This window comes from Pinus tabuliformis, chromosome 4_2 (assembly GCF_031772625.1).
Source record: "Pinus tabuliformis cultivar Carrire ecotype Pingquan chromosome 4_2, CPIR1, whole genome shotgun sequence".
Classification (NCBI taxonomy): domain Eukaryota; kingdom Viridiplantae; phylum Streptophyta; class Pinopsida; order Pinales; family Pinaceae; genus Pinus; species Pinus tabuliformis.
The window spans coordinates 598,034,072-598,048,838 of NC_142304.1; the positions used below are offsets into that span (position 1 = coordinate 598,034,072).

The following is a 14,767-nucleotide window of genomic DNA, read 5'->3' on the forward strand; positions in this document are numbered from 1 at the left end:
CATCGCTAGATTTGCTACACATTTTTTGACATTGCAATCTATGCTTTCCCAACATAGAAACTTGTAAAAGATGTTTTCCAGTGATGAATGGAATCAAAGCAATTGGTCTAACAAACCGGAAGGCAAAGAATTGAAAAGGAAAGTCCATGAAGAAACTTTTTGGAGAAAGGCAACAGAGATTGTGAAGCTTGCTGAGCCACTAGTTAAGGTGTTGCGGTTGGTGGATGGGGAAAGGTTGGCTATGGGCTTCATTTATGAGGCTATGGATCAAGCAAAGGAGCAAATAAAGACAGTATACAAGGATAGAGTGCCAAAGTATGGGCCCATTTGGGCAATCATTGATGAAAGATGGAACAATCAATTCCATCGCCCTATACATGCAGCTGGGTATTTTTTGAACCCACGGTATCATTATAAATCTAAGGAGTCAGGAGGTTTGAGGGGGGAGGTCAGAGATGGACTGATTGATTGCATTGATCGCATGATCCCATTGGAGTCTGATGAGCTGGAGATACACCGACAGGCCAATATCTTCAGCAATGCATCAGGTACCTTTGGGAAGAACCTAGCAAAGATTGCAAGAGAAGCAGATGAGCCAGGTAAACAAAAATTTCAATTTTCAAATTCTTAATAGTTTTACTTTTTTTTTTAAAGTTTGTTAAATCGTTTATAATTTGAAAGTTAGATATAATTTGTAATTTTGTTGAGCTAACTCATTACACTCCTATGTTTTTTGCAGCACAATGGTGGGAGGCCTTTGGTGGCCATTGTCCTGAATTGCAAAGGTTTGCAATTCGTATTTTGAGTCAAACTTGCAGTGCATCTGGGTGTGAGCGCAATTGGTCTGTCTTTGAGAGGATTCACACAAAGAAGAGAAACCGTTTGGATCAAAAACGGTTAAATGATCTAGTTTATGTCCAATACAACCTTCGGCTCAGACGAAACCATTTGCTGAACAAAAGACCTGATTCAGATCCCATTGTGTTGGAAGACATTGATCCAACATCAGATTGGGTAGTGGAGAGTCGTCCAACAGAGTTTGATCCTGATGAGGATCTTGATGTAGATTTAGATATGGAGACATCAGTTGAACTTGAACATGTTGTTCAACTTCAGCCTGTTCAGTTGAATGCAGATCCCAATCCACCAGCCTCAGTCTCACAGCCAGCAAGGAGTCCAGTTGTAGGTGCTTCTTCTGCTCAGCCACGACAGAAGCGCAACCGCATATCTACTCTATCTCAGCTTGCATCTGCTGCACAGCCTGCTAGTGGTACCACTTCTACAGTTGCAGTTGGAGACGATGATGATGATGAGGAGCCATGGGGCCCCTTGTCTGACTCTGATGATGATGATCCAGAGATTGGTCGAGATGATCTTGGCTCCTCTGGCAGTGGCTACTAGCCAGTAGTACTAGTATTGGAGTCTGGTCACCATCACAGTTTACTTTTGTTGTAGAGGCCATTTCTAGCCTCCTTGGTTATTTGTATTTTGTTTTGAGTCTTTGATCATGTATGACAGTTGACTATGTATTGCCATTGGGTACCATTTTGATATAATGGATTGGTTCATGAGCCTACTTTGATCATATGTTGTCTTCCATCTATATTATAATGCTGTGTGTTTGGAAACATGAATGAAAATCTTTAAAATTATGTTTAAAATATTTAAAATTATGTTTTCTAATAAAAAAATAAATATTTAATGTATTTTTTACAACGACTGAGTCATTGAAATCGAGCCGGCCGAGTCATTACCGTTTTGGAGTCGGAGCCGGAGTCGATCCTCGGCCGAGTCGGGGTCGGAGTCGGAGTTTTAAAACTATAATCACTGCCATTATAAGAAGAGGAATGTCACTTTCCAAGGTCACTGCCTTCACATTAGAGCAAGGTCACTACTAGCTTGTAACACTATGATTGTCTATGTCATATCAAAATCACTATTGTGATGGATATGACATACTGTTAACAAGGGTGATGTCCATACCAGGTTACTGCCACTGTCTTACAACAAATTTACTGCTACACTGTAATGTCAAGGTTTACTGTCACTACTATACTATGAGATCTTTGTCATATATCAAGGTTCCAGTCATATACATTACTGTCATGTGTCTAAGTCAAAGGAATAAAGATTCTCGAGGTTACTGTAATATAGAACGCTACCTTATCTCAAGTAGTTAGCCACAAAAAATAATTTGTTTACCTCAGAGTATGGTAATAATGTCAGTTTAATGCTTGACATAGATTGATCCGTAGAAGTTTGAGATCTCCCAGCCACAGAGACATACGAGTCAATGAACCACAACATACAGACCTTGGCCTTAGAGCGAACCATAATAAAGAGAAATGTTGCCATTGATGATGCATTGCCACTGTAAGAGAGATGCGATGCCACTATAAGAGAGATGCGATGCCACTATTCTGTGGAACGATCCATATGCAAGCAATCCATACCATAAATAAAAACGATGTCACTGTTAAATATAATGCCACAGTAATTTTTCTGAGATGCCATTCTTCCAAAACAGAGATCACTGTGAATGAATGTTAGAGAAACCATGTGAGTGAGCCAGAGGAACCATGCGAGAGCTAGAGCATATACAGATCATGCGAGAGCCATAGCCATCGAAGAATAGTGTCCATACCACTGTTGATGCGATGATAACACTTGTGGAGTGAAGCACTGTAGAGTGATGCAATGTCATTGCTATAGAACCCACTGTATAGCAATGCTTGTAATAATTGCCCAATGTAGCCACTGCAGAATTTTAATGCAAGGCAAAGTATTCGTGCCACTGTATAATTTCAATCAGTGATATAACCCATGCGTCACTTGAGCCGTAGTCACAGAATTGTGCCACAGATATGCAAGCCATCGAACAACTTTAGGAAGCAAACCAATAGACTTCAAAGATGACTCTCGAATATTGTTAATGAACTTTACGAACCATTTCGAACATTGATCTACAAAATAAAGATGCGAGCTTATCTCATTCGATGATCTCACTCCTATGAGACATACAGACTCTCTGTTATATATAATTTGATAAGGAAGCATGAAACCCTAACCTTTAGGGAAGCTGACTTGGAATTTTGCTTGATCGGTCTTTTGAAAAACCAATTTTAATAATTTTTTTTTATTTGAAATAAATATACTGTCCAATAATAATTTTTTACCCGAATAAATTCGTCATGATAATAATAATATTTCGTTCTATTAATTAAATTTTGTTTGGGGCAGATGGGCTTCTATTGGGGCTTAGGGTTTCCCCTTTGGGGAAATTTATCCTGAAGCTGCCCAATTTTAACATATTGCATATTATTCTGCCTCCACCTCCACCATCCGGTAGCAGTGCTCGAGGTCTGAGTCTTGTTCCTTTGCTGTCGCCACCTCCATCTAGATTCTACACCCTCACGTGGAGGTTCTAGTTCTGGTCGTCGGTCTGTGCGGGAGACTCCTAGAAGACCACCACGACCTGCTTATACTCTTGGAGACTCTCGTGGCAAGGGCCACATGTAGATTTACAGTTTACTTGTCTTTTTTAGTTTCTATTAGACTTTAGTTTTCATAACTGTTGAGTTTTGAGTTCTTGACTCTTGACTCTTTCATATCATAATGATATTTTTTGTAAACAATATATCACTGTGACAATGAAAATTTGAAGTTTGAAGTTGGGCCTTGGCGATTATAACTCATTGATAATGATGTGAATTATGAATATGATGCTTCGTGAAAGACTAAAGTTGTTTCATTTCATTTCATTATTCATGTTTCATTTTATAAATTTATAACATTTCATATCATGTTAACAGTTAGAAGTTAGGACTTAGAAATATCTTAGATATTACTTCTTGTAATGGGTAAACTTAGCTTACAAGTACAACTTTGGTGATCAATGATGATAAATGTATTATGTTATTGATTTTTCAATTTTGAAAGCTTGAAGTTGAAACTTTAAGATTGAATTTGATGAGACTCAATATATTGCAGTTGTAATATGTATTTTACTAACTTGTGGACATGGTTGATGACGATTATAATTTCTAGATGATTGATGTGAAGTGATATGGTTCAATGATCAATCTATGTTTTTTTATGTTTTTTATGTCTAATTCATCATTGTACATGTTTTTGTTGACATATATGTATCAAAAATATATATATATATATATATATATATATATATATATTTTTTTTTTTTTTTAAATCGCCCCTGGATTCGCTCCCAAACCGGGAGCTTCTGAAAATGGTCACTCCTGCTCCCGTTTTCACTCCCGCTCCCGCTCCCAAGCAACATTGATTCCAAGAGAGAGGTTCAATTTGCCAAGTAAGAGATTCTCAATTTAATTTACTTATTTCATGAGAGAATTTGTTTTTATTAATCCATTAAAGGTGAATGACTTTAAACTAGTTTATAAAATAGTATCATAATAATAATAATACTAGTAAAGATAAAAATATTATTATTGACTTGAATAATTATGATTGATTTGATTTTAAAGTAGATTCCATATGTCGAAAAGATTCTCAATTTAATCTACTTATTTCATGAGAGAATTTGTTTTTATTAATCCATTAAAGGTGAATGACTTTAAACTATTTTATAAAAGTAGTATCATAATAATAATAATACAAGTAAAGATAAAAATATTAATTATTGACTTGTATAATCATGATTGATTTGATTTTAAAGTGGATTCCATATTTTGAGATCATCCTTGATTATTTAGACATGACTTTTTATTTTTGGAAAGTCACTTCCAAATTGAGATGTGACTTATTATTTTTGGAAAGCCATATTAGAATTGTTTGAAATGAAGTTTTTATTATAGGTGGTTCAAACAGAACTGAACGATATGATTTCTTTTAGGAGAAATTCATCCTTGAGCTGTCAAATTTTAACAAAATGTTCCTTCCTTCAATGGCAATGATGACACTGACATTCTCTAGGCATGCTCTCAACATATAGATAAAAAACACTCCAATAACTTAGTGTTTAAAAAATGCTTTTTAGTTGACAACCATGTATAGAAAAAGAAATAAGGAACTTATATTAATGTCCATAAATGACCAAATTAGGTCAGTGGAAATCATAAAATACCAAATCTCTAACAATGGTAATGTGTAATCCTTCATGCTATATACTGAATTAGTCACCATGTATATTTTATTTTATGTCATCAAGAGATCTTGTAGGATTTATGTGACAAAGTATACTGTTGCAGTGATGTTATGACTTGAAACTGCATGGTTTAGTTATGGGCCATTTTTCTACCTTAGGAAGGCTCCTAAGGTTAACCTATGGTGACGATAGATGTAAATCTTGCGGGAAGTTGATATGGTATATAGAGTTACATTCAAGGCATTATCATATCTGTATTTGTTTGGAAAATATTAGAGCACTGTGTTTAGAGCATATGTAAGACAATTTGAATTCAAGTTGATGATGTTTGGATCAACTTATGTACACGCTGAGTTAATAGGGCCAATTTTGTGAAGTTGCTCTTGACAGCCGATAACTTGTTGAAGCAAAAGCCACCCACAAATTTTATGTTTGAAGGAATCACAAGCTTTCCAAATGCTTTTATACTGTCATTGCACAAATGGAACTCCAAGCCCCCTCTTTCATTTCAGCAGGTGGCAATGTCATATGTGTGTGTCTTTACCTCATAAAGACCCTTGTCCTATAGAAATAAACAAGCTTATCACACCTCCATCTCCAATCTGTTAACTTCTAAATACCAAATCTGTTCTATTTCACAGAACAATTATTTTACACCCAGAAATTTATTTTACTTGTAAATTAATCTTCTGAACTACTGAAAATAACACGTTGGTATCTTTAACTTTTCACAGTAAAATTGCAGTGGAAGATACTAAGAAAAATTTAGTCACAAACAGCACATAAATCTGCTCATTGAAGTCTTCCTTCAGCTTTATTAATCTGGAAAATTTAGGGCCTTGATCCGCAGAGAAATACACAGAAATTACAACAAATATTTGAACCTGGAAATGGTCCACTGGAAATTCGACCTAGAGGAAATTGCATCTCTGAAATTGGCTGCCTAAAGAATTACTTGGCCACTGGAAAAACTTGGCCTGTACCTGCAAGTCTCAGTCTCCTATTTGCTGCATGGCTGTGCCTGAGAATTCACAACCTCCTTAGCAACTTGATCTCTAAGTTTTGGCCCAGTTGAACCTCAGCTTCTCTCTTCAAGTTTTGCCTGCACAAGATTTTGGCCCTTTTCTTCAAGTCTAATCTCCCTCCTCCAAATTCTTGGCTTTCTCAAATTTCCTCTTCAAAAAATGCTCTTGCACACTTTTCCCTTTCTCCAGTCACTTGAACCTCTCTCTCCTTGAGAAAATGTATCACCCATTCATGATGTTGTGTCTTCATCCTCTCCCTTAGGCTCCCTTTATAATTTCTCATTGAGCCAATTCCCTAATCTTCATAGTGATAAAGGGCTAGGATTAAATCCTAACCCACTTAGATCAATGCTGGAGATTAGATCTAAGTTACTTAAATTATTTATCCTTAGAAACTTTAGCCCAATAGGCAACATTAATCAATAAATTAATGGTTCTGCTTTTCATTAGTCAAAACTTAGAGAAGAAATCATGATATTTGCTCCTCTTGAACAAGCACCTAAATAGGACTTTCTCCTGCATGCTAGACACTTGGCCCATGTAGAAGACTTTCCGATGCTACAAACATCAAAACAACTTCCTATCAAGGAAGAAATTTTCCATGACCCCCAACTTGGCCACGTAGAACAAAAACTTCCCCTTTGCTAGGGGCTTGGTTGGAATGTCTGCCACTTGCTCATTTGTGGATATGTCTTCAACCTCAAAACACCCCTTTGGACCCTATATCTGATGAAGTGCTACCTGATCTCTATGTATTTGGACCTGTCATGAAACATTGGATTCTACAATAGTTTAATGCAACTTTGATTATCCTAGTGAATTACTGTGGGTACCATCTCAAGACCAAAAAAACTTGTGAGCATTTTGCGAAGCCATATGACCTTACAACTCGCCAAATTTGCAACTATGTACTCAACCTTTGTTGAACTGAGCATCACTGAGCTCTACTTTCTGCTAAACCATGAGATGATTGCTGATCCCAAGCTAAGGAAACACCTTGAGATGGTTTTCTTGTCTGGAACACTCCCAACCGAATCCAAGTCTCTATAGCCCACTAATGGCACTCCATCTCTCCTGAAATACCTGAATCCATACTCCACTATACCTCTTAAGTACCCGAGCACATGTTTTGCTGCCTCCCAATGTATCCTCCCAGTGTCCACCATAAACTAGTTGAGGGTGTTCACTTCAAAATAAATATTTGGCCTGATGTTGACCACACACATCAAGGACCCTATCAATTGCCTATACAATGTGGGATCCACCAAGTCAAACTCAAACATTAAGCTTCCTCAAGTAGGTAATCATGGGTGTCGACATAGGCCTCTAGTCGTCCATCTTGAATCTCTTCACCAGATACTTTCCCTACCAAAGAAATCTCTCTCTTGGATTCTGCCACTCCTCCAATCCCAAAAAGCACTGCATCATCCCGATATCCTTCATCATAAACTGTGGATCAAGGTCCTCCTTACACATCTTTATAAGCCTCTTAGATATCACCAAAGAGAGATCATCCACATAGAGAACCAAGATAAGCAGATCATTGCCAACAAGTACATAGTACAAGTTGGACTCTGCCTCACTCTTGGTGAAATCCAATCGTAACATATGCCCATCTATCCTTGAGAGCCATGCTCTAGGTGCCTGCTTAAGTCCGTATAGTGCTTTCTTCAACTTGCATACATGAGACTCCCTCCCATGCACCTCAAAACCCTTAGGTTGCTCAATATACATCTCTTCTTTAATGACCCCATTGAGGAAGGCTATCTTGACATCTATTTTGATGTGTCTCCATTGTAATGGTGCCAGAAACCAAGACACCAATGAGAACTCTTTCTCAAAGTTGTTGGCCAACTCATCCATCTTTGCAAATGTTGCCATTGGTGCCTTTCCCTTCCCCTTCTTGTTCAGACATTGACTTGCAAAGTGACCAAACTTGTGACATGCAAAACATTTCACTTTGCTCATGCCCCTCTTCTTGTCAACTTGTGAAGTAGCTCCTTCGCTCAGGTTCTATTTGGCCTTTGCTGACTAGAAAGTGCAAGGTTCTCCTCATCCCCACTCTTATGCTGTCTACTAGATAATTATGCATCCCAGATTTCCTTCCAAGTGAAGTCATCCCATAGTCTGCTCCAATCAAGTGGTTTCTCTCGTGCTAGAACACCTGTCACGAATGTAGACCATTGATTTGTGAACCCACTCAAGGCTATCCTTACAAGCTCTTCATTTGACACGACTACCCCAATAACTCCAGGTTCATCTTGGCTGAATCTTGGTGAGATATGATGCCATGGTGTGTCTATTCTAGTCATCTTGGTGTTCCTTAACTTTTCATCAACACCATTTTCTGGTTCTTGTTATCACTCTGGTATAAACTCATCAAAGCGATCCACATCTCATTGGCACTTACATATCTTGATATGTGAGGGATCACATGATCCTTCACCACATCCATGACGATACGTTTGGCTTTCACATGCTTCAAGTTATGGGAAGCCAATGCTGTAGCATCTGTAGGAGGTGTAATTTGAGTTTATGCAAACTCACATAGACACTGTTCTTTATGAAATCAATGCTATTTTCTCCATCCATGGACTGAAATTTGATGCCCCTTTGAGCTGGGCTTCATACCTCAACCTAATAGAAGTCATTCTCCTATATCAAACCCTCAATCATGAAACGCTTCAGCTGAAAAATAAAATCTGCTACTGTAAATCCTTGTGCTATTGATTTCCCTCTTCATGGAGCTTAAGGTTGCTCTAATACCATGTTAAGCTCTAAATACCAGATCTGATCTATTTCACACAACGTTTATTTTATACCCAGAAATATATTTAACCAGGGAACTAATTTTCTGAACTGCTGAAAATAAACACACCAATATTTTTAACTTTTCACAGTAAATTTGTAGTGGAAATGCTCTGAAAAATTCAGTCACAAATAACACATAAATCTGCCCAATCAAATCTTCCTTCACCTTTATTAATCTTAAAAATTTAGGGCCTTGACCCATAGAGAAATACATAAAAATTACAATAAATATTTGATCCTGGAAATGGCAATTGGAAATTCGGCCTATAGAGGAAATTCAGTCTTTGAAATTGACTGCCAGAAGAATAACTAAGCCCTCGGCAAAACCCGGCCTATACCTTCAAGTCTTAGTCTCTACTTCACCGTGCGGCTCTGCCATGGAATTCTCAACCTTCGTAACAAACTTGGCCTCCAAGTCTTGGTATAATGAAACTTGGCTTCTCTCTTCAAGTTTCAGCGTGCACGAAATCGCAGCCACTTTCTTCAAGTCTCAACCTCCCTCCTTTATATTCTTGGCTAAGTTGCATGAAGCGCTGAAACATTTTGGAGTTTTTGAAATGGGTACGTTCAGAAACGTCACCTCCCAAAAATGGAAACACTGGTCGTAATGTCATATATATATATGAATATAGAAAGAAAATTATAAATAAGTGAATAACACATTACGTTGCAAGGAAAAAGGGAATAAGGGTGCAGTGCGAGGTGAATCAGCTGCACAGTACGAGGTAAGGTAGCAGTACAGTAAGTAGTGCAGGGGCAGCAGAGCAGTGCAAGGGTAAGAAGGTAAGGGCAGCAGTAAGGACAGCAATACAGTCCTCTAAGGTCCTCAAGGAAGCCGAAATAAGGAACAGTTCTGAAGCAGTGAAGAGGAAACCGAATTCTAAAGGGTAGCCAAGAAAGAGGAAGAAAAGCAAGAAGAATCTTATCAAGGAGGTTTTGTGTCTTGGTCTTGGAAGGGCAAATAGGTCAAGGGTCTTGGTCTTGGTATTCGTCAGTTGGAATCTCTATAAGAAGAATTTGTGCGGGTTTTCCTCTCAAAGAGTGAGAGGTTTTAGCCCTGGCTGACAGCCTATATTTTGTGTCTCTTGTCTCTTTATGGTTTATGCATTGGTAGCTGTTTGATGAAGCAGAACACTAATAACCTAAGTAAAAGAAGATCCTAATCTAAAGAAGTAAAAGCACTCACAAGCAGTTACTAATAGAAGAGAAATCATCTAATATCATTGCCCTAGATTTCTCAACACTTAGATCAATGGTGGAGATTAGATCTAAGTCACTTAAATAATTAAATTATTTATCCTTAGAAACTTTAGCCCAATAGCCAACATAAATCAATAAATTAATTAATGTGCTTTTACTAAGTTAAAACTTAGGAAAGAAATCATAATACTTGCTCCTCTCGAACAAGCACCTAAAGAGGACTCTCTCCTGCATGCTAGACACTTAGCCTATGCAGAAGACCTTCTGATGCTAAATAGTAAAAACATTGACATGCACACAATAATTGTACATGAACATGTAATCTGTTCTCAGAGTTTGAAAGCTGTCTTTATACATGTTTAGCATGCAACAAACTTTTTTTGTTGCCTAGAACTTATACTCTAGTTGGTTGTGCAGGTTATAGAGACTGCTGATACGCTAGGGGAAGTTACTGAAAGTGTTGATTATTATGTCGATGGGTGTACCATCTCAGCAGGCAATCTATTCGGCAGGTAAGAACAGTCTGTGTAGCTTGCCAGGATATGTATGTAAGAAAACTGATTTAATATAAATCTGCAGAATCATGTGCTTACTCTGATCAATTCCTTCATGCAAAAGAAATACTTGTATCATTCCCTTTTACTACTTCCCACAGGTTTTTGTTCATTGGCTGTTTCTGGATTTTTGCTTTCCAGGTGTGGAAATTTAGGAAAAATATTTTTGTAGTGGGATTTCCATTGAAAGAAACAAACTCTGTGTAGACCTTGTTAAAAATCCAAGAGTATAACAAAATGCTGCAAACCTAAAAAGAACCCTAAAGAGAGACTCTGTTTGTACTTTTCCAGTTTGAATTATCTGAGAAGTAAAAATATTATGATAAAGAACTTCATAAATTCAGCGATTTGGCCTCCATATCACAAATACAACATTGAAATCACTGTTTCTTGGAAAAGAATGAAGTGAGTCAAAGTTGGCAGATTAACTCCTCATGGTATTGATCCGTCTATTATATTAATTACAATAACAATCAGCAGATTAGTGAGGACCAGTTAAAATATGTATGCAGCTGCGGTGCCCTCTACTAGCAAACTGATGGTGTAGCAAACATAATAATAATAATAATAATAATATAGTAATTGCGCGAAATCAAAGGTCAAAGCGTACACACCCATTAGCCTCATGACTAGTCAATACGTACAAGTATACCATCATGAGTTCTTTGTAATATCATCCTATCAATCATTTATTATTAAATATATTTTATACAATGGCAGAGATATTCTTGCAGTAAGTTATACAATAAAATTCTGTCTACTACGTTTGGTATCAGTGCCAACACTTGGTCAACTTCATGGGTTAATTCTACAAGCATATTCAATTCAACCATATAATTGTTTGTACTATTTCTACACTCAACAATTAACGTATAGGCAGTACACAATTGAATCAGCAGTGGTCCTTATGCTTTAATTAAGGCAGCCATCATCCATCTGTATAATCTCACTTGCTGAGTGCCTTACGATTCAATTCCTGACAGTACTGTATGCAACCTTCTACTTAATTACAGTCGATATTTGTCCATACATCCCATCTCATGTGCTGCTGCCACCACCATATGAAATTTGTGCTGCTGCTGCCCTGTAATTCATGCACCGCTGTCAAATTGACACATACAATTGTCTGTACAGTGGTTCATACTTTTCCATATGTGTCATTTATTACGCTGAAAATCTGTATGTCCATTAACTATCTCAATTTCTGTGTTAATTCTATTGCATATTTTAATATGACTACTCCAAATGATTTTTTTCTTACCAACATCAATTACTTCTCATGGAAATCCCATATGGAGGATGTACTAAGAAATAAAGGATTGTATCAGATTATGTTGGGAAAAGGAAAAGCGTCCACTGATGACAAAAGTAAAGAAAAATGGGCTAATAAGATTAACGAAGCACATGGATTTATTGGAATGTTCATTTCTTTTGATTCCAGGAATTGATGGCCCAGAATTTTTACTGTTCAAAACACTTGGATTTTTACTTAAAGATTGTAAAATCGATATGAAGGATGGTCGATGCATTTGTGTTATTCTTGCTAGGCTTGGTATTGCATATTCTATTTCTGTATGTACCTTTTATACCACTAGAGAAGCTGTGGGAGTTTCATCTCAAGATCTCGCTCTTGAGTCTTTTTGTGATTCTCTAATTTGAAAGCAAGACAAGCTCTTGCACCCTGGAGTGATCAACATTGTAGGTACTTCCAACAAAGCCTCATTTCCCTTTAGAAATATAAAACAAAGCATACAAAAGAGCAACATGTCTGCAACAACAATCAAAACCAGGGTCCCAGACACTCTTAGCGAACTTCTACTCCCAATGGTGACAAGGGACCAAAATCAAAGAGTGAGAATATTGATAAGCATCACATTTTTTGTGGGTTAGATTTCAGGTCTGCAGTGAGGCCAAAGTTTTGTAGCTGGGAGTCGAAGTTGTGCATTTGGAAGGGATTTGACTTGGTTTGACTTGGTAAGAAGAAGCACATCCTTAAAAAGGTTTGACTTGGTCTTGGTATAAAGGTCTTGGAATTCGTCATTTGAAGAATCTATAAGAAGATAAGAGATTTTTGTGGGTTTTCCTCTTTAGGGGAGGTTTTGGCCCTGGCTAGCAGCCTAGATCTTCTGTTTTTGTGTACTATTGATTTTCATGTTTTGGTCAATGTTTGATGATAAGAACAACATAATAATAAGGGAAGAAGAAGCTATTAATAAGGGAAAGTAAAAGAATATTACAAGCAATTATCAAGTCAAAGAGAAATCACTTCAATTGTAGCCCTATTGATTTCTCAACATGGTATTAGATCTAAGGTTGACAAAGGGCATAATGAAGATCACTACATCCTTGAAGAAATCATTTAAGTTCTCATTGAAGCAATTTTATATGATAGCAAAACATTTCAAGCAAGGCATCAAGGCATTTGGGGATTTCTTATTATCTATCAAGAACTATATGACCAAGACCTACACTACAAAGGATTTGAATGAAGGACTATTCTCAGCACTTACATGTGAAAATTCTATCACTGCAACAACTGATTTACTTTTCCTACTTATTTCATCATAAGTTATTCATGAAATTACTTCAACAAACATTAAAATAAATACTACTGCAGATATCACATCATAATACAGAAACAAAAATATGCACACATTGACACAGTTATTTTGGACTAATGTTCCAAAAAAAACCCAATGTGGGAAAACCGCTGCTCTTGTACAGCAGGGTGCCAAACTGTCTTACCCCCAGATAGCAAACTTCCAGCACTTTCCTAAACCCAGCGTAGGCCCTACTGACCTCTGCTATAGCATGAAACCCTCTGCGTCAGCTTGAAACCCTCTGCTAGCCTACTGAGGCTCTGCACAGCCTCTTTGGGCTTCTGCATCACTCCTACAGCCTATGCATGGCTTCCTCTGGGTCTGCGTTTGCCTCTTTTGCGCTGATCTCCTGTCTCTCTGTTTTGTACTTGCTGCCTCCTGACTGCTCTCCAGACCACTGGTTCAATTTTTTAGCAAACCCCGCTCCAGAAATTAAACTGACTGGTCTCCCTCAGTGTGTTCCCCAAGTGCCCTTCAAGCCTCCTCTTGTACTTTTTCTATTGACATCTCAACGACCAAGATTAAGCCCCTAATCAACGGCTAAGATTAGATTTGGCTTGATCCATGTCTTTTGGACCATTCTAACACAAATTCATATTAATACACATTAATATTTTATTTTCCCTAAGTTTAGACTTAGGGACTCCATTAAAAATATTAATTATTTTATTATCTCCTGATTTGTTTAGAATTTGCCGAAACCCTTTCTGAGTATTGGAGATCTCATTTGCCCCAACTACTTCACCAAATTTCGTGGCTAGAGCACATCCGATGCTACCCCAAATCAACACTCCCTCTTAGCAAGGACTGTGCTCTAGCAATACTCCTCATTGACTATTACTTTGATCATCCGACATCTTTACTTGTGCTGATACTAGGCCTCCCTGCCCAAAATCCTCTGCACGGCTACATCTTGTACTGCTGCCCATGGTTCTGCCACTGCCACTGCTGCATCTGTACGACAGCTCCCTCTGCATTCGTGCTGTTGTTGGTCCTTTCTCCCAGCACTGCATCCGCACTGCACCTTCCTCTATATCTGTGTTGCTGTTGGTCCTTTCTCCCAACACTGCATCTGCACTTCAACTCCCTCTGCATCTGTGCTGCTGTTGGTCCTTTCTCCCAACACTGAATCTGCATTGCAACTTCCTCTTCATTTGTGCTACTAACACACTACTTCTGAAAGAGGTTCTTTACCATCCCCATCTTTTCTCTGAAGTAGTCATATTTGGACTTTCCAAGAGCCTTGGTGAGGATATCTGCCACTTGTTCCCCTGTAGGAGTGTAGCTCAACTGTACAGCCCCATGTTGGACACAATCTTTGACAAAGTGACACCGGATATCAATATGCTTTGACCTATCATGAAATACTGGATTCTCAGAAAGTTTGATGCAACTCTAATTATCACACATGATCCTGGTTGCCTCCAGATTTCTTTTGAATAGGTTTACCAATAG

The 14,767-nt window shown here is 37.8% G+C and overlaps 1 protein-coding gene across 1 annotated transcript in view; it reads left to right on the forward strand.

The window, feature by feature from the left end:
• Window positions 1-14,767, forward strand: part of CPSF160 (cleavage and polyadenylation specificity factor 160) — a 424,028-nt gene that overhangs the window by 164,273 nt on the left and 244,988 nt on the right. The window contains exon 15 of the mRNA XM_089425698.1: window positions 10,576-10,670. Coding sequence (XP_089281824.1) covers window positions 10,576-10,670 — 95 coding nt within the window. The remainder of the gene's footprint in view (window positions 1-10,575; window positions 10,671-14,767) is intronic.